The sequence below is a fragment of the Nestor notabilis genome, unplaced genomic scaffold (assembly GCF_000696875.1).
Source record: "Nestor notabilis isolate BGI_N333 unplaced genomic scaffold, ASM69687v1 scaffold8760, whole genome shotgun sequence".
Classification (NCBI taxonomy): Eukaryota; Metazoa; Chordata; class Aves; order Psittaciformes; family Psittacidae; genus Nestor; species Nestor notabilis.
This window is the reverse complement of record NW_009910636.1, coordinates 66,661-91,500: the sequence shown is the minus strand read 5'-3', so window position 1 is coordinate 91,500 and position 24,840 is coordinate 66,661. Positions and strand designations below refer to the sequence as shown.

The window sequence follows — 24,840 nt, the reverse complement described above, 5'->3', positions numbered from 1 at the left end:
ATAAAACAACTTCTAGAAAGAGATGAAAAACCCCGAGACTGGGATGTAAATCCCAGAGTTATGCAGGGATACAGTGGTGTTACAAACATGATTGATCTCTTCTGAGCTAAGCCGCAAGGATTTTTCAAGAGCTATGAATTAGAATGGCCATATATGGTAGTGAAAGATGAAAGTCCTAAAACTGTGTATGATTAAAACCATTCAGTGACATTCAGAACCTGTTAAACATCACCTTCACCTTCTCCCTGAGCTCTGCATATAAGCATCTTTATAAACGTGTTACAGAAAAGAGATCAGTATGTAAAAGTTTGAAGGTTTTGGGTTGCTGTAGGGAACTGTTAAATTTTTTCCTATGCACTAAGCAATCCGTGATGTTTCCACACTAGGAGTTCATGACTTCTGTAATGTTTTGGTATTTGAAGAATAAAAGTCCTTTGTATTCATGGAGGCAAGCCTTTTATCGCATAACCTAACACTACTGACCACAGAAATGGGAACCAGAAGATAAGCACTGATTTCCATATGCCCAGTCTTTGCTCTGGGACTATAAAGCTTGTTTCAGATATGAATTGGAACCAGTTCTCATTTTTTAACTGTCTTATAAAAGACCATATCTTACTTGTTTTATTTATTTGTTGATTTAAGCTGTGCAAGGTGACTCCTAAGGTGGTGGATTTCAGGTGGTTCATCTTTATTCCTAAGACAGAAATAGCGAAAGTGGTAAGACACAAAGAACTCAATGTGAACTCCACAGAAGCCTCCTGACCCCTGATGTCAGATACTGATTTAGCAGGGCTTCCAAACTCCCATAATATCCTCATGGAAAACTGGGAGCAGCAGTTTATAAACCAGATGATTGTTCTGCCATTCAGACAGGCTGGAGAAATAGGCAAACAGTGTGCCCAGGTCACACACTGGCTCCTGGGCTGCGTTAGGAAGAGCCTTTGCCAGCAGGTTGAGAGAGGTGGTCCTTCCCCTCTGCTCTGCACTGGTGAGATATCTGAGTGCTGTGTCCAGCCCTGGGCCACCAGTACAGAAAAGGCATGGGCATATTGGAGCTTCTGATGGCTCTTACTCTTTCATGGGCATAATTTTATTGTGAAAACCTATTATGTAAGAATGATACCTTCTTCTTTTATCACACTGTGCATCACTTTATCCAGTACTTTTTTACTTACTCGTATTGCTTTTCAGATAAGATAGCCATACTGGATTGACATATGCCAGAGGAAACTGCAGCCCATTTGCTGTCGTGTCAGGGCAGAGCTGTGGACAGGGGTGGGGAGTTACAATGCTGACATGGCAAGCGCAGGCTGTCGATATTACAGATGCCATTGGTAATGATGGTGAAGCCTGAAAGTGGAAAAAATTAGTTCAGTTCCTGACTTCAGGTTTGGCTGATTGCTTAGCAATTTAATAAAGAAAACATTATTACTTGTAATGTGCTTGCTTCACAGTGATTTCAAGAACTGGTCAGTGTGAAGTTCCACGCAATGATACTTTTATTACTACCCATTATTCATTGTAGAACATGTCTCACATACACAGATTTGTGCAGAGGTTGGTTGCAGCTCTGAGAAATAAGTTACTTTATGTAATATTTTGTGCCTAAGAATTATTGAGGATAGAAAGCTATTGTGCAGCTTGTGTGGTTTTATTTCTTTCAGAAGTGTAGACTCACTGGACAAGATACCAATGCAGTAAGACAGTATTTTGTTGCATATTTTATGTTCTGGGAAGAGATATTTATATCTACGCTTTGGCCCAGATTCTGGAACAGCTGCCAGTTTCACAAACAGTAACAATTATGTTCTAAAATGGGAGTAGAACTTCTCAGAATTGAGGTTCCCTATTCCCTATGGAATATATATATATATAGTGTCTGTGTGTATATACACACGTACATACATATATATGTTTTGGGGGAGAGGAGGGATGAGGTAGTGGTGACACCGTTTTTTGTGCTCTCAAACTCTTTATTTTGATTTGGTTTTTGGTTTTCATTTTGCACAGCTTAACCTACTGAGACTCTCACTGTTAGCTTTTTTATTGCAGGGTTGATAAGTAAATTCCAGCAACATTGTGTACTTTAATGTTTTCCTGCCATTTGATTCTTTTCTGTTCAGTTTCTGTTTTTAAAGCCCATGAACTTATTTTATCGAAGTTATTATTATCAAATTATTATTATTTTATCAAACTTATTATTATCAAGGTTGTTTTTCCATATGCATTAGTAATGTTAGTTTTTCCCCCGTGTGAATGGATAACAAAATCTGTTTCAGAAGAAAATCAAAGCCGTCTAGAATGAATTCTGTAAGTTGAGTCCATTGCTGACAGGCAGTGGTCTGCCAGCATTTCCCATCCCTCTGTCTGCACCACCTTCTGTTGCAATGGCAGTGTGCCTGTGGGCAGGGTATCAATGATTTAGTCTTCATTGCTGCAGAGGAGACTGTTCCTTCATGAAAGGGCTGAAAATCCAGGCACCTCCTTAAATGTTGGATTTTATTAGATAAGGTGTAAGAAAATGTTCTGCTTTCTTGTAACTGTCAGCTCAGAATTCAAGACTCAGTTCATGCAAGACTTTTTCTGCAGCTCGCTGATGGCCCTGTGAAAATTACCATTGACTTTACTTAGTTACTGGCTTTTAAAAAACAAAGAACAATTTATTGTGCCTTAATGTTGGCCGTCTCACTGTTAAAGACATATTTCATTGTTTCAGAGTTGCTTCATTTGTTGAATAAGCTAAGAATAAAAAATGTAATGTTGATGGTTATGAATGCCAAATATCTGTCCTGCTTAGGATTATGAACAGACTCTTCTCCCAGTTGATTAAGTACAGAAATTCAGAAATTGGGAAGAACTCTAACATGTTAGGGGGAGGTGAGGTTTTTTTTGTCATACAGTACATCTTTATTTACCTGGATGTAATGAGAACACTGAATAACTTAAAACTATCTGTTTCAGATAACTGTGAAACTCTTAAATCTGCTCGCTTTTGGTAGTGATGGTTTGGGGTTTGGATAGCCACGTTTGTATGGTGGAACAAAATAGGCACTACTTTAGATTTGCTAGAAGTTAAGCTATATCTCATGGCTTCCCAAAGTTCTGTCTGTGGAAGATAATAGTGGGGCCTTGGATTAGGAGAATAAAAAAGTAAATAAACAAGTCAACAGTGTATTGTTTCGGTTGGAGCACCATTGTAAACCATATAGACTTGTTTTGGTTTTAATGTTAAAACTAAGGGATATCAAGTACCACTGGAAAGAATTTGAATGTTGTACTCGAGGTTATATTTGACAGGTATAGTTGTCCAGTTAAGAAACAGCTGCCTAAATGCACTTGTAAAACATTATAATCCATGAAGAATTTCCCTGTATAAAAGAGTTGAGTTGGATTTATGTCAGCTTCCTCAGTGTGATCATAACTAACCTTTGTGCCCTTTCAAACAGCAGCTCACTCTGATTTTCTTTCATTCATGCAGTATTCTGGGTGCCTGAATACAAGCTTGTGAATAAAAAACAGACCCCAAGGTGTGTGTTTGTTACTGTTAGGACAAAAAGCTTAGCTCGAGAGGAGAAAATACTGATACTACTAAGCTGATCTACAGATACTTACTGTTTGTTTCTCCATTCTCTTTTGAATGTATTTTGGTGAATCTCTGTTTTGTGTGTCTGGCTTACTAAGCGACAGGTCTGCGCTTTGAGCCTGTAACTCAGCTTCACTGATAAGGAGTAATACTGTACCTGTCAGGAGACTGAAAGTGTCAGATATTTTGGTGTATGTATAATAATATTCTTACTAGTTTCTGAAACATAGGATGTTGAAAACTGTAGTAAGTCTTGATACCTCTAGTTGCAATTCTGTACTCCTAGGTAGGGAATGAATGTTAGATTTTCACATCGTAGAACAGCACCACTGCATAAAATGGTAGGTAAGTCTGTGATGAAGTTTCAGTGAGCTCCAAACAGCCTCTGTTGAGTTAGAGAAGTTTTGGAATTTAATACCTTACCTTGGCAGGTCATCTCTTACAGGAAACCATATGTTTACTTTGGCTGTATGTATGTCTGCTCACTCTGCATAAATTGATCCAACTAAAAACTGTGGAAGAGAATCCATTTATCTTTTGCCAGTTAGTTTGATTTTTTTAAATTTATTTTTTTTTAAATTGAAAGTAATTCTCTGTATCTGAGTCTTTTGGAACGTACAGCTGAGAAAACTGCTCTTATAAACACTACTGATACAACAGATATTTTAATTTCCTCTTTCAGATGAGAACTCTCCAGCCAATTTCTGGGATTCCAAGAATCGGGGAGTGACTGGCACACAGAAAGGACAAATTGTGTGGCGAATTGAACCTGGCCCCTATTTTATGGAATGTGAGTACCTATTTATCAAATGCATATCAAAAGGCAAGCATGCTTTTGTGTCAGGGCAAGTCAACAGGATGGCATTTGATATCCATTTCTTCAATCCCTCTGATAAACCAAAGGGTTTGGTTGTATTGCTCTAAGAGGCAGCATTTTCCAGTGCGTTTGCTGGCTGTCATAAAAATGGAGTTGAACTCAGCTGTACATTTGTATTCCAGGGTGTCATGGTTTAACTCCAGCTGGCAAATAAGTACCACATAGCTGCTTGCTCACTCCCTCTCTGCCTTCCTCTTGGGATAGGCAGGAGAATCAGAAAAAGGTAAAACCTGTGGGTTGAGATGAGAACAGTTTAATAACTGAAATAAAGTAAAATATAATAAAAAAAACAGTAGTGGTGAAGAAAAGGGAGATAACAAAAGAGAGAGAGAAGTAAAATCCCAGAAAGACAAGTGATGCACAGTACAAGTGCTCACCACCCGCTGACTGATACCCAGCCCAACATGAGCAGTGACTGTGGGCCCCCTCCCCCCTTTTGATATACTGAGCATGATGTTCTATAGTACTAGCTCTATCCCAGATGAATCTAGAACATGGGGATATTCTTAGTGTGCTTCAGTTTAAGGGAGGAAGAAATTGCCCTTTGCAGTGTCATATAGTATATACACATTGAAAGATGAAGTCCCTTCCCAAGAAGTTAACATTTCAGCTAGACAAACGTTGATAGTAAACGCACGTGAAGGAAACTGTAATAAGCTAGTAGTGCTTGCTAATGTTTGTTAGTACAAAGGTTAGATTTGTCTCTAGGAAATGCCAGTCTCCTGTCCAGTTGCACCAGGATTTCTCAGCTGAAGTTTTGTTGTGCTGGGAAATCCACTAGGCAGTTTTGAAATACCAAGTCTCTATGTGACTGGAAGAAAAAGTCTTCAGCTGAACTCCATAGGGAGTATTGGTAGCCAAGCTTCCAATCAGAGAGCTCTGGCATTTCCTTAGGTGACCAGGGTTTGTAGGAAGCTAAGCCGCTCTGCTGTGTGCCTTTTGTTTGGTTGGTTTGGTTTTTTGCTTTTTGATGAAAAGGGAGCTATCTTACCACCTAAAGTATATGACCCCCTAAAGAAATTGATGTTCTAATCCTAAAATGTTATGTCTGAGCTTGCTGGAAACTCTGATTTGCCAAGCGTCAAAGTGGCAATCAGTCCCGAAAGAGCTGTGAGCTGCTCTACCACCTGTTTAGCCTCACAGCAATGAATCCTCCCTCACAAATAAATAACTAAGTAGAAGTACTCCCACTCTATTACTTCGCTGTACACTGCAGGGCTCCTAACTGTAGGTCTTGGCAGCAATTTTTATTCTAATTAAATGACATAACAGCAGTACGTGTATTTCAAGAGGTGTTGTGTACCCTGTGCCATAAATACTTATGAAAACTTCTTATTTCTAGAACTCATCATTGAATCCTGCCAAGTTTTTAATAAGATAAAATTAAATCCAATTTCAGGAGTTCATTACAGGAAAAATGATTAAACTGACGATAAAGATCAAGAAGAATAATAAACATCAAGATAATTAACTTTCCTGGAGCCAAAGACAGAAGTATATTAAAGCAGATTAAAAAGTATGTTAGGAGAGTTCATTGCCTCATCTTTCTTGTACATACTCTCTGTCAGTATTGTTACCAACACAGGCAGTTTGACTTCAAGGATGTTTGTATCTTCTAGCCAGTTATGTGTTGCTCCGTAATGTATGGAGATGAGGCTCTTGAACAGCATTTTTAGTTCATGTGAGTAACCTAGGATAATGCTTCAAGAACCTGTAGTTTTGACTTAAAACCAGTTGCAACTGACTTTGCTCTTTGCAACCAACTGATAGAAAGAGTGCAGGAAATATGTTCTTCGGTTATGGTTAGCTTTACTAATGAACAGTTCTCTGCCATACAATGAACTAGAGACAAGCAATTAGCAGCAGCTGAGAACTGTAAAAAGGAATGTTTTTGAGCATCTGCTGCTATAGCACATAGTATGGCAGATAAATATGTCACCAGTGACACCTGTATTTCTAGTGAGACAACAAAAATTACACTGAAACCCTTAACTGAATTTCTGATTCCACTTCTTAAACTAGAAGCTCCACAGATACGTGACCATGTTTGCTCAGCAAGGCTTTTTCTTGTAGCTTATAGGTGTTGAAGCACCTCTAATGCAAATACAGGCAGCTGCTCTTGTCTGTCTTCTTTCTTTTTTATCCCTCAGATCACTAAATCACAGCCCAGGCACAGGCAGCAAGTGGCTGCGCGGTTCAGGTGCAACCACAGTGTTACTGCCTCTGCGGCGCGGCACCGGGCTGGCTGTGGAAAGAGCTGCAGTGCTCTGCAGACACTGTCACCGCCCAGCCTGTGCCAGCCACAGAGGTGAACTTAGTGCCCTTGTTAACATCTTTCTCCTGCCATGATGCTGATATAATTCGTATTCTTACTGTACCACTGTTGTGATGCCACTGTCATAGCAAGGGAAGTAGAGGTAGAGGCAAACAGAGAGGCTAATATCCCCAGTAAATATAGAATCATAGAATGGTTAGGGTTGGAAAGGACCTTAGGATCATCGCGTTCCCCCCTGCCACGGACAGGGGCACCTCCCACTAGAGCAGGATACTTAAAGGCCTTATCCAACCTGGCCTTGAACACTGCCAGGGGTGGAGCACATACATACCTGATTATTGAAGTTAAGATATCTCTTATGCTTTAATCTGCTATTATTTTCCAAATTTGGAAAGAACTCTACAGTTGTAGATTTCTTGTGTTTAGAAATACCTTTTATAAGAGGCAGAATGTATCAATTGCATGTCATGGTACTAGAGGTTTGTCATATTCACTCCTCACAGTAATGACATGCAGCAGGCCATTAGCAACTTGACTGTGCTTCACAGTGAATGAAAGCAGCAAGTGGAGAACAATCCCAGATTCAGCAGCACTGTCCCAGAGTTTGTGAAGCAGCATCTCCAATAAGAGGCAACAATGTCTGTTGGACAAAATGGATCAATCTAGACTAATCACAGCCTAGGAATGCTGATTGCATCCAGCTTCCTGCTCTGTCTGGCACTTGACCTGGCCAGCTGTGGTTTGTAAAGCACAGTATTGAAAACCCTCAAGGACAGGTAACCTTTTCCAGTGCTGCAGTATTGTTTCAGCTGAAAAGATTTTTCTGGCATCAAATCTGAATAGCCAATGCTTAAATTTGGGGCCATTGCCCCTTTAAAAATCTTCTGATAGAACTGGAAAGAATTGAGTTTCTAGTAAGTCTCTCACCTTCACCTCCTCTTCACTAGACTAAACAAGGCCAGCTCCTTCAGCCTCTTCTCACAGGTCACGTTTTTTCCATCCCAACCATCTCTCTAGCCCTCTGCTGTCCTCTCTGTTTTCTTCATGCTCTTGAACCTAGGGACCCAAAACTAAGCACAGTATTCCTCACCAGTACCAAGTAGAGGGGGACAGGAACTTCCATCTCTCTGCTGGTCACACTTCTTCTAATGTAGCCTGTGAGGTGGTTTGTTGTATTTGTGATGCTAATATAATCCATGTGTTGGCTCATACTGAGCTTGGTGTCCATCCTGAGCCCAGTTCCTTTTCAGCAGGGTGCAGATTTTGCAGTGTTCAGAGGCCACAGTGATGCATGGGGTCCTTCCACCCCTGGTGCAGAGACTTGCAAGTCTCCCACTTGAATGTGATGATATTACTTTTGGCTAAGTCTTCTACTGCTTGTGCTCTGATGTGTAGAGAAGCTCCAGCAGGTAATGGAAATCTTGGTATATAATTGAGTTAGAGCTGGACTTATGTCACTGCAGGGTTTTCATGTTTGGAGCACAGTGCTTAGTTGCCACTGCCTGTATACTGCTATACCTACATGACTGGTAGACTCCCTGCTCTACCTATACACAAGGAGAGGAGGGGGATGTTTGCTGCAAGCCTGAGAAGCCTTGAACCAGCTGTGGCGATGAGGGCTGATGATGCTTCTTAACAGTTACGCTGTAACTATGTTAATCCTTTAGTATTTGCAGTCAGAACTGGCCTGAAGTTGCCTCCTTTTTTGTGAAGGAAAGGAACAGAAGTTGCTACTGTTGAATGATGAGATCAGGCAGCGTGCGTGTAATCCCAAAGACTTTGCTTGTGGTTTTTCCCTAGCAGTCTCAGAGCTTAGGAACATTACATATCTTTTTGCCAGTAATGTAACATCTCCGTAGGGCACGACGTGCACAGACTCAGAAGATCGCTAACAAGCCATATGCAAGTGAATCTCATGCAGGAGTATTTCCAGTTTAATTGCATTAATGTTAATCAGTGGGAGTCAGCTGGGTTTGGCCTCACATTCCTTCTGCAATCCTCAGATTTGTATTTTTTAAGAAAATCATCTTATGCCTTAATTTGGGAAGGTGTTTTTCTATGAGCATAATGGTAAACTTACTAATAGTTTCACTGAGGATTGTGGAATTTATGTTTCTGTTTAAAGGCAGGACTTGGATAAACATTTTTCTGATTTTTACATTACTGTGTATCCTTAGTTTTGTAACTCAATTTTCCAGGCATTCCATTTATTCTTCTTAAAATCCCTCCCTATGGATTCAGCATCTCCTGTTTCCCAACTAACATATAAAGGCAGAGTTGGCCATCTGTTCTATTCAGATCAAGCAACCTGCAGAAAGAAGGGCAGGGAGAGTCTCATCACCTTCAAACTAAAACCAGACATTAATTCCCCACAAAACATCCAAAATTAGCAAAACAAGCGCGATCAAAGAAAACTCTTACTTGCTTTAGACAAAAATCAACACCAAAAAATCTGTAAACTCTACCCTGAGAAGGGAGAATCGAAGGAATCAACAGTGAAATAATGAGCAATGAATTTAATGTATTCTAGAAATGCAAGCAGGATCTTAGTGGAGTGACTAAGGGGGAAGGCGGGGGGAGGGGGGGGGGGGGGGGGGGGAGAGTGTGCAAAGGAGAAAGAAAATGCTTGCAAAATGCGAAGTCCAGCTCACCATCAGGAACAGCTGGTGTCCTTACGCTGTCACCTCGAGACTGAGTGGCTCTGAACTGCAGAGCCAACCAGTATCAGGCAGGTGTTCCTTTTTCTTTTCCCTGCAGCAGGAACAGAAGTGCCATGTAAGCATGAAAGGGAATGCAGTCATTGTGGAGGTGCAAGAGGGTGAATTTGAGCATCAGTATGCCGAAGATGTTGTTTCCTTACTCACATAGTAAAGGTGGCTTTAAAACATCCTGCTCTGAGGCTTGCTAAAATGTGGAGGAAGGAAAACAATGACTCACTAGACGGCTCCCTCAAGTTGTTTGCTGTGTAAACTACAGAAAGATTGCTAAACCTGGGTATAGCAATACAGTTTTCATCCTGCTCCGGTGAAAGGAAAGAACGAGTTGTTCAGGGAGTATTATTCTGAACAAGTGGCAATAATGTGAAGTTGCAACACAGCTTAATGCTTTCGCATTTCGTATGGTCATCTGGTATTTACCATGGCATCACACTGTTCAGGTCCTTAAGGACGCCAGGACCTTTAGTCTCCAGTGCAAGAGAGGCTGCAATTGCCTCAGGAGTGATTTTAGATCCCAGAGTGTTTCTCTGGCTGTAGCAGTCTGAGCTTTGTATGGCAGGGTCTCCCTTTGGTGCATCGTGGTGGAAGAGACATGATGGTATTTCTTATGGAGAACAGACACAGCAGAAAGATGGATCAAAATGATCCATGGGAAGGTTGGTGGTAGAAAAAGCATGTGAAAGGAAGCTTGAATTTTATGAAGACTAGTTGATAAAAGCTGCTGCTTATTTACAAACTGCAGCTTCCAAGTCAGTTTTCTGCAATATGGGGAAGGGCAGGTCATGTTGAAGGTGCCGTGGGAGGGAGATTCAGTACACAGTACAGTCATTGTCACACAACAGGTAACTGGTGCTTATGCACTTCATATGCAGAATCCCCTGAAGTTGAAAGCTGTATGTGTTGTAGTAGGTAGAACAGGGCAGGGGCTATTTTCTGCTGCTGGGAGCAAGCAGCAGAGCGTGGCTTGCGTACATGCAGCCAACCCTTCCCCCTGTGTCAGGAATGCATGGTCAGTGTTCAGCAGATTGGATGGTTGTGTGCTCATACTTGAGTCCCTGCCATGATCCTGCCTGGTTTATTAGTCCAGGCACAGGCCAAGAGCCTCCTGATAGTATTGGACTTGTATTTGTAAGTTGTAGCCTTGGTCCCATGAGTATTAATTATCCTATCCACAAGAAACACCTTCAACTACTTTACCTATAGTGTAATGTCTTTGTTGTTATTTATAATATTTGATGTCATGGTCATTATTATAAGCAGAATAGAAATATATTGATTTGCATATATTTTCTTTACCAATGCTGTGGCTTTATATCTTGAGCAGTAATCCATAGTGGCAGCTTCTGGGATTCATCCAGCCACTGCCATTCATGTCACGTCAATCACTGTGGTTAAATTACTTCTGGTGCCACACTGTGATACTTGGATGCAGTGACTGCATAGATGTTGTCTGTTTTGTGCTTAAACTCTTGGGTGAGTAGCATGAGTAGACTGTGAGAGGTATTCAGAAAATGTGGTAAAATACGAGTTTGTATTACACTGGAATTATACGACAAGTGAGGTTTTGTGTTGTGTTCTCCGTATTCAGTCCCTATTTCCAGGAAATAGTAACTTTTGCAAAAACAGTGTGTTGGGACTGAAAGGACCATACTTTGTAGCTAGCAGAGTGCACTTTCAGCTCCCTTTTTTGTTAAAAAAAAGAAAATAGATATTGAAGGAAAAAAGATACAAGTCTAATAACTGAACTTAATGTGCTTTTAACTTCTAAGGGCTGCCCTAGCACAGTGGTTTTGTTACTAGAGATATGAGCACATTTTGGTATTTTTAATGGCTTTTACCAAAATGGACAATGTTAATGGATGTTCTGTCAACTTAATTCATTACTTGTATTCAGTCTTTATATATTTTGGCCATTTAAATTAAACTTTATAAAGACCATGGTTTTCTCATATGGGATTGTTCTGAGCCTGGAACACTTGTCTGTATAGCACCCTGCAAACGGTGCTTTTTCAGTGGTCTGTCTGGGGACTCATGTTATTGTCCCTACCCTATTTATAAACACATTCACTGAGTTAGAAATACTTCTTATTATTCTTCTGCTATTTATATCTGTTGTCTCCTAACAGCTGTTTTTGAGTGTCACAAATAACTGAAACAGGATCAGGGTTGTATTTTTTACATTTGTGACAAGCTTTGTTGACTTCCTTAAGCATATAATAACCCAGTGTTTTGTTTTAAAGGTTAGATTATAATTAAATGCTTTGCCAAACTAGAATATAATAGGCAATGCTTGTGATTGTAAGTAGGAATGTCTCAGAGCGACAGCAAAGTGAGCGGGGCTGGCATGGATAGGTAGGCTTCGTTATCTCAACAACCATGTGTCCAAGTAGTTTCCTTTGAAGCAGGTTAGATGGAAAGAGGCCACTGAAGTCACTTTCTAGGTGTTTGTTGATTGCTTTTTTTTTCTTTATCATTACTTCTGTAAAATAAACTCTGTGATATACCTGCTGAGAGGGATGGCAAGTACCTGGAGGCAGCCAGCCTTTGCACTTGTGTTCTGCTGCTGTGATTGCTACTTCCCAGTAGGAAGTAATCAAAAAGGTACATGGTTAAAGTGATGCAGAGAGTAAAATGCTAAATGTCCGAACAAAAAGGTTCACTGAACTGTCATGCTAAGGGAAAGAAATTCAGCTGGCAGGACATGCAGAGCAGTTCTAAATTCCTGCAGTCATTTATGAGGTGTTTGGGTTTAGCTGGGAAAAATTAGGGGTTAGCCCGCTGCCTTTTCCCTGGATTGCATCTCCCTTTATAGCTTAACTTCTGATGTCCAGCTGCATTGTCCAGGAAGTATTAGCTGCTGTGCAGTTTCCATACAGTTACATGGGACCACTGTTTATCTCCACAGGCTGTTAAAACCCAACTAGGATTTGACTTGTGTTTTGGAGGCATCTCTGCCCATCCGTTCTCCATGGAGTGTGGGGTGATTCCACCTCTAATACAGGCTTGGGTATATCTGAAGCAAACGGTTCTTACTGCAGTTTGTTTTCCTGAATTATCAGTCTCCTGGAGAGAATGCATTCTTCTAGAATTATGTTCATGTATTTATGTGTTCCAAGTTTAGATATTCTGAGTATCTGTTTATCCTAAAGCAATTTTTTGACAGGTAAAGTTAAAGTGTTAAGGGCAGTAAAAAGGCAGCTAAAGCAGGAGACTTTAGGGAATTTGTGATGTTTTAAAAGGAAGTTATTATTTGGTGTAAGCTGATCTCTTTATTATTGAAGAGGCAAGAGTGTATGGTCCATAGAGGGAAGTACAACGCTATAATTTCATGCAGGAGTTCTTTTGAAATTCAAATGTCAGTGTTTGAGTCCCAGAAACCTTTGTTAATTCCAATATTTTTATGTAATGGACATGAGCTGTAAAACTATGGTTATAAAATGATAACAGCTATTGGCTTTTAAAGAAGGGTATTATGGTTTTACAGAGTGTTCAGATTAATTAACATATATATTACTTTTTATAGGGCTGTGTGATAACTTTTAAAGAATCATAGATCCCCCAATTTGCTTTCTGTCTTATTTTTAAATGAAGAAAGAATTTCCAGTGGTCTGGAAGAATGTCAATGACAACGGGGTATGTGTGGTATCAAGAATGCAGAACTAGGTACAGTCATTCTTTTTTCCCTATGAACAAAAATACTTTTGTATTTTAACGAGACAGCAGATAGTCTTGTGGTCAGGTACACATGTCTTTCCCTTGGTGGTTTTACTGCTATTAACTTTTTCATCACAGATCACATACAAATCTAATTAACTTGTTGGGGGAAGAAGTAGGAAAGGAAAAAGAGAAGTGCAAGTTCTTCCCTAAAGGAGACACATACTAACCACAGGTCTGCCATTCCTCTGTGTAGTGCTTTATAAAGCCCAAACTAAGTCAATGATGCTTCTTTTGGGAAGTGGGAGAAAAAGTCTCCTTTTCATTTTTTAAGTGCTCTGCTTTTTCTAATTATTTCTAGCAATTAGTCCTGAAGGCTCTTTTAAAATTATATTTTTAAATTTAGTTTTTATGAAAAGGGATCATCAGATCTAGTTCTGAATCAAACATTGTCGTCTTCTATTGCCAGACATGCAGAGGTATTGAAAAGTACTATATGCTCATAGAAGTCATTGAGAGAAAGAAATCTGAGGATGCAAAGCTCACAGCATTGAATTTCAGCCTTTAGGGAACGTACATGTCAGCATAGTGAGAATATATAACGAACTTCTGTCCACCATCATGTTATGGACTGTGTGGATAGAAGCAGCTGATAACCTTTCCATTGCTAGGTTCCTTTCAGAAGTGATCAACTGAGAGAAGATAGTCAATGACAACAGACTGAATAAGTAGCAGCTCCAGAAAGTCGCTGAAAAATAAAGTTGGGTCACAATAAAGCTGAGCAGTGTATGTGTGTCCTGGGTTCAGCCGCAGCAGTCATTTTTCTCCTTCTTAGTAGCTGGTGCAGTGCTGTGTTTTTGACTTTCAGCCTGGGAACAACGCTGATAACACCGATGTTTTTAGTTGTTGCTAAGTAATGTTTACTCTGACCAAGGACTTTCTCAGTCTCATGCTCTGCCAGGGAGGAGGGGAAGCCAGGAGGAAGCGAGAGACAGGACACCTAACCCAAACTGGCCAAAGGGCTATTCCATACCACAGCACCTCATGCCCAGTATAGAAACTGGGGGGAGTCACCCGGAAGGCCCAGATCACTGCTTGAGTTGGGCTGGGTATTGGTTGGCGGGTGGTGAGCGGTTGTGTCCTCTCCCCTTGTTATTTCCCTTATCATTATTATTGGTAGCAGTAGTGGTTTGTATTATACCTTAGTTACTGGAGTGCTGTTATCTCAACCCGTGGGAGTTACATTCCTCCGATTCTCCTCCTCATCGCTCTGAGAGCGGGGGGAGGAATAAGTGGGGGGAGAGTGAATGAATGGCTGTGTGATTCCGAGTTACCGGCTGGGCTTAAACCACGAGAAGGTGGAAAGTAGAAGTCTTGGTGGAATAGTTCATTGGCTTACCATGGTCTCATGCAGTCACAGTATGTTCACAGTGTGATTGAGAGGTGCTCAAGACATGAGTCCTAGTTACTTAATGTGTGCATTTTACAATGTGGATAGTCCACCACTTGGTATAAGTTGTGCCAACTTCCACAATTGCTGACACTCCAATTTTACATGAGCTAGAAATTCTTTTTGTGTTCATTTGGATATAAGCATTGTTGGGAGGTCAAAAGAATTGCTCTGTTTAGGAAGAACCTGCAGGTCCTGACATGTACTTTTTAGGTCTTACAAACCTTTGTAGGTAATTAGAAATCCTGTCTGGATTTTGAATTTTGCTCTGAAGCTTGTGGTAAATAGAGCATGTTTTGGCTGTGCATGTAAACTCAGCTGTGAGGAGGAGGAAGTGGGATCAGCAGCTCCTCCACCTCATAAATCCCTGGAGGCACTGTCAGCCAGACACTTCCCTTTGAAGAGTAGTTCTGAGGTGCCTCTTCTTTGTTCTGGGAGGAAGATAGTAAGTAAATGTTGATCTATAACTGCAGAAAATTTTAAATAAATAAATAAGTAATCCTTTTTGGCTGAGCAGGCTTGCAGCATGGTTTTCTGATCCGAGTAGGGATAAGTGGGTATTTTATCTTGCAGTGATGAAATACTTCAACCCTGAAGGAACCATGCTGTATGTGTCTCAAAACCTTATACAAAACATTGCAGTTTCATACTTCAGGACTACCAACATATTGTTAAACTAAGTCAGAGGAATTGAACTACCAAGACTTCCATGCACATCCTGTGGTCTCTCTGAACTGGCTGCTGCAATTTCTTCCCACCTCTGGCCATCGCTGTCTGCCTGTGGCCATTTCTGTACCCAGAGGTAAACCCTCATCAAAATTACATAGAAGAGTTATCCCAACGGAGAAGGAAAACAGAGACATTGTTCCAGCTAGGGAATCCCACAGGATCAAGGGCAGCCATAATTATAGCTGTTCTGCTGGTAGGAAGAATGCAGAGGAACAACAGTGGAGGTCAGGCTTCGGTTAAACATAATACTCTTTTGTCTGCAGTAAATGCTGTTTAGCAAACAAAACTTTATTCAGTGGGACCAGAAACATGGTGCAACGTTTACCTTTCCTGTGTTCCAATATAAAGTGCTTCAAGCTTCCTTCAGATATGTGTTATGCAACTTCTTCCAAAGTCTGACAAGAATCATCCTAGTATAAAAATATCTCGTTAAGCCTTTTCATTAGCTGATTATATTGAAATAGTAGTGAAATACAAGCTGCAGAATTAGATAAGTTACTTTTTGGTCTGTTAAATAACAGAAGGACCCAACACACTAAGAGGACATAACTAGCTGCTCTAATCTTAATTTCCTCTTGAAGTATTTCTGAAGATGGATCACTGAATGATGGATTCTACTTGTATAGGATGAGCTTTCATTGAGTACATTGAACAGCATATTAATAGCTTTCCACCATACTTGCATGTCCACTCCTACCAGAATGTCAGAATATCTGTTGCACTAATGTCCAACCTTTAAGAGCTTGAGTTTTACAGTATTTTTAGATCATCCTCAAGTTGTGTATGTTTATTCTCTTATTTTACCAGGATCAGGGGTATTTTTGGTTTGGCATACTGAACTATAGTAAAAGGTTTGTAAGGTCACACAAAAAGGGGAATATTAACAGTTAGGATCTGCAGGAGTTAACACAACCTGCAGAACTTTTAAACCTTTTCAATAGTGTTTTGAAGTCCACTTCTGTGTATAAGGCTGTAGAGCCTTATCCATTTTCATACGATTAAATTAAGAATAAAACATGTGTAACGTTTTTTTATTTTCAACTTACAAATCTGCTGAAAAATAATAATTCACATTAACTGTATTACATTGAAATGGTCTTGTCTTCAGTGATTAATACTGTTCTCATTTCCTTCTCCCTGGATCCATACAAAACATACGAAAGTGGCTTTGTGTGATACGTGGCTTGTGAATACTTAGGCCTTTCTTACCCAGTAGCGACCATGGACGTCTCACTGCAAGAACTGGGAAAAAATGAGCTGATGGTGTTTTTTCTAACTGACTGAGTAGAAATCTAGGTAAAATTAAAAAACCCCACCATTTACCAGCTCTTCAGCTAAAAACCTGATAGACTTCCTTTGAGGCAGGTTTCCAGTTTTCTACAGGTTGAGAGAAACGCCGTTTCAGTTACAGTTACTGTATGCTTTTACAGCAAAGATGTATCAGTCAACTGCCCAAACTCAGACTCTGTGAACAGAAGCGAACTATGACTCCCTGTGTGCCTGTGTTCCTTTCATTGCCTCTCTTCCACCTGGGGTCAGTCATGAAGGTTTTAATGTGATTTTTGTTTTCTTTTCAGCTGAAATAAAGATCTGTTTTAAATACTACCATGGTGTTAGTGGAGCCCTCCGAGCTACTACTCCATGTATCACTGTGAAAAACCCTGCTGTGATGGTAAGTTTACCCTATTTGTTCCTTGTATTTGTATAAAATGATAATATGAACTGTCAGACAAACCGATCAATGTAAGTCTTGTAGTTCTACCAGTGGCTGCAAGTTTTTGCAAAGAATTGCGTTGCTGGATAAAAATCACCGAACTTGGAAAATTATTTTCATGGGTTTGTATTGTTTGTGATAAGAGAACAGTAAAAAGTCACTGAGCTTAACTGACATCTTTTATGCCAAGAATTTGATTTTGTTTGATTTCAATTTTGAGGCTTAGTTTGCTAGAATTGAACACCATAATAGATTTTTTTTTTCACACTAGTTATATAACTCAAACTGAGTTGCTGAGATAGCAGTTGTTAGTGTAAAAATGAAACTGGACAAAACTCTGCTCTTGCAAGAGTTAATTTATTTGAGTGTTCATATACCATTGGAATGTAGTAAGTCTCTCAGAATAACTGTTGTCTTACTGTGCTTTCATTGTAAGACTTGTTCTTTTGAAATACTTAAAGTTTTAGAGGAGGGTTTTTTTTCAGTTGTTTAAATAAAGAGCGGAGAAGAGCCTTCCAGACTTCCATCCAGGTGCTTTTGATGGAAGTAATCTATGTAACAGGCTAGCTCTTCAGTTGACATGAAGTTTCACTGTGTATTTGATTCATTGATATGAGCTGCCAAATACTTAAGATCACATCTGTCAGGATGCTGTCCTGATGACTGCAGTGTTGAAGATGCTGTATAGCACAGGGTATTCAGACTAAAGAGCTTTTATTCTGATCCTGCGCTTTTTCAGCATTGTATGTTATGTACAAGTGTATCCTTTGGCTCCATGATACTATATGCGCTATACTAGATTTTATATCTCGTTATACCAAATGGTTTCTTTTGTTTCTCTTAGAATGACAGACTTAGGTGATGGCATCATTTAATTGACACCACTAACTATCAATAATAGCATTTTGCAGCAGCAGTATGAACTCTTGATATTTTGTAGAAGAAAATATGTTGCAGTTAATGAGCTTGATAGCCACTGTCTTTAGTATCAATTTATAAACTAAAGACAAAAGGGTAGCCTGATTTTGAAAAAGGAAAAAACTGCATCCCAAAATAACTCTGAAAAATGGGCTTTGTGCTGCACTATATCATTATCATTTCTTGGGTGACACGGTTTAGAGTGAGGTATCCCTGCCTGCAGCAAGAGGGGTTGGAACTAGATGATCTTAAGGTCCTTTCCAACCCTAACTGTTCTATGAAACGATGATTACTGAGAAGCAGAGTGATGATACTCTGTGGAGAGACCATTTGAGCTGGAGTGTTTTCTTGACCTTGTCGTACTAGCCCCCAGTGTTTGTGAGATTCATTGCATAAAAGGACATCCGAACTTCTGTCTTTAAATAAGCATTTATTTACTTGGTTAGCTACCTGAAGACCCATCTTTCAGAGTCATTGGTCCATCTTGACAGGTAAACTGGCTGTTAGTATTTGGATTTCTTTCCTTTGAAAGGTAACAGAGGATCCTGGATATTGTACAGAATTTATACACCTGCTAGAAGGTGTAATCCTATATACATGTTTCGTTGCACTAACAGTACAGACTTCCAGTAATAGTGTTAGTTTCCTTGTTTAGATTGTCATAAGACAACTTAGATGAGACTTCCTCAAAACATCATATTGGGTTAGTTATACATAACTTAAATGTTAACCTCACACCATTTTCATGGTTTTGGTGTTGAGCTTGAGCAGTGTGCAGTAGAAAATACTTTGTTGTCTTGGCACTGATTGTGTCTGTTATGGGAATGCTGTTTGTGGAAGTGGTACGAGAGTCATGGCATGCCCACTCCCCTTTCTTTAGGCTGCAGTAGATTACCTACTTACTGGATCATTCTACATGTTTGCTTTACATTGTTTGCTGGGAGACGTGTTTTGGATTTTCCTCGTACTGATGGTATATCACACCAGGCATTTCAGTCTGGATGAGCAGCCAACTAACATGCTGTTGTGCTCATTTGAACCACTGAAAATACAAGGCCTGATGTAACATTCAGAAACACTGTGTTAGACCAGATGAGATAGCCTTTATTGGAATGCTGGGGTGGCATTTTGTGCTTGGCACAGAAAAACTGAAATTGCTGTTCAGATCGTAATGGAAAAGGAAAAGATTAGACAGTGAAACCAGGGAAGTGCCAGGGAATGCTATTACAATTCATTTTATTATAGCTGAATTGTGGGCAAATCCTAGTTTTTATAAAATGAAGTAACGATTAGCAACGTAAGGAATATTGTTCAGTCATTGATGTAGAAGGAAAATAGGTATAGAATGAGGAAGGCCTTTTTGTTGATGAATAATGTTTTTAACAAGAAAACAATGCATGTTAAAATGAACCCAGAAGAGTAAACTGGGATACATAGTGTTCTTCTGTCCTTGCCTTGGGCAGCGTCACCATCCCAGGGCAATGCACTTCTTGCTGCTTCCAGGGAATGTGTCTGTAGATTAGGTGTCTTTAGATGATCTAGCTGGAATTAACCTTTTGCTTTTGATGCCCTCGTAATTTTTCTACCAGCTGTCAATGCTTATGCATCCATATGAAGTCATAGTGTAACGATGTCATGCTGGATGGGAAAGGGATAGTTTTGAGCACTCTGGTGACAAATGTCCTGCCCTGAGAACGGGGATGTGTCATGAAGCCAGCAGTGAGGGAGGAAGTGAGCTGGTTGGAGAGCAGTGGCGCTTGCTGGCATGGTATGTTTCCTTGCAAGGCTGTTGAGGCCCATGGGGCCACCAGACACCAGTGCCATTGCTGGTTCTTCATTGTTCTGCTTGACTGTTACATATGAAGTATTTGAGCTTTGCGATGGGAGAATTTTTGCATGTTTGCTAATTCTGATGAAGTTCCAATATGCTTGTGATCATCGTGGGCAGTATTTGAAAACTAATGATATTAAATAGCTTAGAGCAATATAAATAGGAATGAGTACGTTTACGGTTAATGCGAAGTGGGTTCCTCATGGCTAGCACGGCTCCAGAATCATTTGACAATCTGGTAACTTCAAAGATCTCTTCAGCAGCTCAACACTGCTTTACATACTACACAAACGTGTGTTTTTATTCAGCTTATTTTTGTTTACGGATTAATGGATCAGGTGACTTCCTGTTCTATTAATATCTAATATTAATGCCCAGTGCAGTGTTTGACTAGAGCTTTTTCATCGGGCTGTGGCACCTCTTCTGCCTGGATGTGCAGTACCTACCTGGAGAACATTTGACTTTAAAGTCAGCTCCATTGATGTGCATCCAGCTGAATAATATATCATGAGGACATCTCTGTCTTGAAAGATAAATTCTTCTGCTAGTTGAAAGAGCTAGACATTCCTAAGGCATTAGCACACAAGAAACTTTTCATTTTGAAGTAGTGCTTTACCTAATGAGATTTCAGCAGAAAAAAAATTGAAAATCTATGAAGCATAATCCTTTAGACCACATTCACATTCAGATATCTGATGCACATTTCTGGTTTTGTTAGTCTTTCTTTGATCTCTTGGGTTTTTTGTTGCCCAGTAAAGTATCTATTTGTGGAAAGTGATGAAAGTTAAGACATGCTGTCACTGGCCAGCTCAGTGCTTTGGTACGTATTACCAATCCACGCTGTTGATTTTACTTTATGAAAGGGAAACCTGTAAGAAAATACAGTCTCCATTTCTCTGATTAATAACATCTGCATGTGTACAAGCCTATATATGTTCTGTTTGGAAGATTCCAAGTAGTGGTGTATTAGCAGTGTGTGGCATTAGATAGTAGGTATTTTCCTAAAAACAAATGCTTTACCTCTGCCAGGCTGTGGTAATAGGCAGTAGTTGGTCAGATTCTTCCCCTGCATTCTATTTTACCATTGCATTATCATCCTCAAACAAGTACAAAGTGGATGGAAACTTCTGTGGTACATTTAATTCTTTTTCTTTCTGTCTAGATGGGAGTAGAAGGCACGGATGAAGGTGCTTCTGGAGCCCAGCACTCTAGGAAGTTAGTCAGCTTTACATTGTCAGGTAAAAGCCAACGCTACTCTGTGGTTTACAAATTACTGTTAGAACAAAATAAGTAATAAAAGTATTGCTGTTTTAAATAACATCAAAGCTGGAACACTTTCCTTCATTAGCCTCTGTAGGAGCACACTCTAGTGGCTTGAAAGATGTCATTTCCTTAGAACTTCTGTTTGTTGGAAACAAGCCAGAATCATGACTCTTCAAGAGTGAAAGACATGGATTTGATGGATCCCAGCATAAAAAATTTGGAGAGATTTCCAGTTTGCACAAGGGACAGTTCTCTCGGGTTGAAGAAGGGAAAGCGTAGCTTCCAAGTAAAATGCAAGCTGGTTCCATCACATTGAAGTAGTAAAAAAAAGCAATGGCTGCAAATGGTGGTTTAGAAAAGAAACAAATCTGTACTTGTAACAGAGCTAAACTGTCACTACAGCAAAGTAACTGTAGGGGTACAGTCTACCGGCTTCACTTGTTTCAATTAGCACTTTATGCCACGGGAAGTCTTGTGTGAGACTAAAGCATATTCAGCTTGAGCATAGGCACTAAAAAAAATTGCTTCTGAATCTTGAAGAGCTGACAGTGAAAACGTTGAGAGATTGTAGGGGTGGAGCAGAACAAAACCCTGCTTCTTGGAATGGTCTTCCAGCAATTAACTAGGATACAGCTGATAAATTGTATAGATGCATATAGAATACTATAAAAATAATTGTTTTGTGCATTCTGAAAAACCTGTTGTGTTTAGCAGAAGGGTTTGACTCCCCCCCAAGAGTCCCCTAACCTCGAAGGGTGTATTGACTGGTAGGTCTGGAACTTATTTCCCAGGACATTTTTTGGTGGCTCATTTGTATGTGCAAAGTAGGTGCCTTTAAAGGCAATTGTCCTTTTATTGTTTGGAACACTGGATAGGATTTTGGGATTTTTTTTTTATTTACTGAAGCCACAGGCATGGCATTTCATTTTAGTGCAGTGAATTTTGCCTGCATGTATAGGCTGTTCATCTAACTGTGTGTGTGCCAGTTGCATTAAAGTCATGAAGACTACATGCAGCATGTTGGAGTACCTAATGGAAAAAGACACAAAACCCTTGTGCTTCAGCAGACCTAAACAGAGAAATATTTTACAGTTAAGTTTAAAGTCTAATATCAAATTAAAATGCCTCTTTCTTTTTGTTCTTGTTGAAGCTTGCACTATCATTAAGGTCCTTAGGCATGAGAATATGCACCTGAGGAAGTTATTATTTATTGTTGTAAGTTGCAAGGGCCCCAGTACTAAGGTTTCCCTAGGAAGAAAGAAGCGGTTTCAGAAAACTTTGCCTCCTTTTATGTGATATAAGTTATCTTCTTCCAAAGAACCAAAGCAACCTTGATAATAAGTATTTGAAGTTCTGTTTATCGAAGTTTCAGTTTTGGGAAGGTATGACTTCACTGCATTACCTTCCACACAGTTTTTTATCTTAGCCCCTTACCCATAGCCAGAAAGAGAGCAAGTACTGTGTGATGTCTTTTTGTGTTGTTTGGGGTTTAAGAGTGGAAATACCTTACATGCTGAGAAAAACATTTTTAGGTGAGCTACACGTTCATGCTTTTTGTTTTACAAATGACTAACTGGATGCTAAAATACAAATGAGGATGTTGATACCTTTCTTCCCTGTATTCTCTTGGGAAAACACTAGACTTCCTGCTTTAACTGTCTTCTGTACAGTGGATCCAGTTAACATATGAGTAGAGTTTTACGTCTCTTTATTTAGTAGTTTATGGTGAGTTGATTTCCTGGGTAATATTTTTAGGAAAGCACTACTTTGTGAACTAGCTTTAATTTACTCAGTTCCTTTTTCCTTCCTTCTTGTTTTCTTTATAGATATTAGAGCAGCTGGACTTAAAAAAGGCATGTTCTTCAACCCTGATCCTTACCTGAAGATGTCCATTCAGCCAGGCAAGAAAAGTACATTTCCTACATTTGCTCATCATGGCCAGGAAAGAAGGTCGACTATCATCAGTAACACAACTAATCCTATTTGGCACAGAGAGGTAATATATCCCATTTGAGAGCTGTCTGCCTGCTGATGCAGTGTACCAGGCTTGTATTTTTCTCTTTATGCATTAGTGGTTACTCTCTGAAGGCTGTGAGCTTATTTTGTAGCTAGTTATTTAAAGTGACATAGAAATTGTAGTCATTCTAGGAACCCCGTTGTTGGATAGAAACAGCTGTCATCTGCGTACTTAAGCTGTGTATTGAAGCTGCACTGCTGTGAGGTTTTCATTCCCTTCTCTGCTAACAAGAGTTGAACTCACTCAACAGCCTTGTACGTTTCTTGAAATTGCAAAAATAAATTAATTAAAATGGATTATATGTTGCGAGAAGACTATTTCAGAAAAGGCACAATAAGTGAGCATTTATGCACAGTGATTGCAACAACTGTTCATTTGGAAATGATATTCTCATTGTGCATAGCAGGTGGCAAGCTTTCAGTTTTGTCAGGCAGAGGGGATGCTTTTTGTTGTAGCCTCTGTTTCCACTGCTGGAGGAAGGAAAGCCCAAGGAGGCATTACAGCACCCACCACTCAAGGGAATAAAATAAAGGCAGTTTGGCAAAAGCCATTTTTCCAGATGTGTTTACATTGGGTACGCTTTGCAGGTCTCAGAGAAGGAACTCAGCCCCACAACTGCCTTTGAGCACAGAAGAGCTGGGCTGTGCCTTTGAAGATAAATGTTTATGTGGGAAACAAGGTGCAAGAACTCGCACCAGTCCCTAACCCTTTCAGGACGGGCGAGCAGCGTTCTTGATCTGTGCCTGTTTCCCAATGAGCGGATGCCTGTGCTGTGTTTGATGAATGTTAATGTGTTGTTTAGGAAGACTGGAAAATTGAGTGGGCTGGCGTTAGCACTGCTCTGGGGTGTTTGGTTGTGCAAAAGACTGTAGATGTAGAGAAGTCTTAAAATCTTAAAAAAAATCAGAGTTCTAATCTTTAAATCGATTCATTATCTTTCTGTCTGTCCATCCATCTATCCAGTAGATGGGAAGAAAACCTACTCTTGTTCGTCCCCATTTTTCTCCTCCAGTTCTCCTTGGTTTTGAAGCTTATTAGAAAAGTGATAATGCTCACTGGTGCACACATTGTATCAGTTTGCTTTAGCTGCGGTATCTTCCCTGTAGCAATGGTCTGACAACAGCAGCTTATGATCCCATTACATACGCTGTCCTAGTGGTGCAGGATTGATCCTGTTTTACATCTACTCTTTTCTGCAAAATAATTTCCAGTTTTATAGCAAACTGAGAGTGACAAATTTTTGAGTTCTATTTATCACAGGAACCCAGCTCCAACAGAAGCCCGACACGAAGAAGTGTTTTTATTCCTGACCCAATTTAATTGCTGGTTTGAATATATTTAGCTGATGTCGACAGCTGAACTGAAGAGTTAATCCTTCTTTTGTTCCTTGTTCAATACATCTTCAGCTATCTAGCCATATGTGTATTAGGCTTTGTACTCAGGTTGACATTTACTCAGAAGTCTTATAGATGGCAGATAGTAAAGGGATAACCAGAAGACCTTGGCTTTTCTAAGTAGGCGATATTATACTATATACTTACAGTATATTAAGATATACTATATCTTAAAATCTAGAGGAAAAATAAAGATCTTTTGTTTCTGAGCTTGCTTTCCTGAGGAAATTTGTTACCACACCGTGTGTATGTGTGTGCATCTGCCAGCACGCTTGCCCAGATATTTGCCCTGTACCACTTTTGAATCTTTTGGCTGTCTTTAGGCAGTCTTGACAGAGCAGCAGAGATCTCAAAGATGAAGCATTCATAAACTGCATGAATATTGATCTAGGCTGAAAAGTGACAGTGTTCCCTT

General features: G+C 39.8%; 1 protein-coding gene across 1 annotated transcript in view; it reads left to right on the top strand.

The window, feature by feature from the left end:
• HECW2 (HECT, C2 and WW domain containing E3 ubiquitin protein ligase 2) overlaps positions 1 to 24,840 on the top strand; it is a 103,691-nt gene that overhangs the window by 25,357 nt on the left and 53,494 nt on the right. Inside the window, exons 2-5 of the mRNA XM_010011032.1 lie at positions 4,269 to 4,376; positions 16,866 to 16,960; positions 20,914 to 20,989; positions 22,841 to 23,010. Coding sequence (XP_010009334.1) covers positions 4,269 to 4,376; positions 16,866 to 16,960; positions 20,914 to 20,989; positions 22,841 to 23,010 — 449 coding nt within the window. The remainder of the gene's footprint in view (positions 1 to 4,268; positions 4,377 to 16,865; positions 16,961 to 20,913; positions 20,990 to 22,840; positions 23,011 to 24,840) is intronic.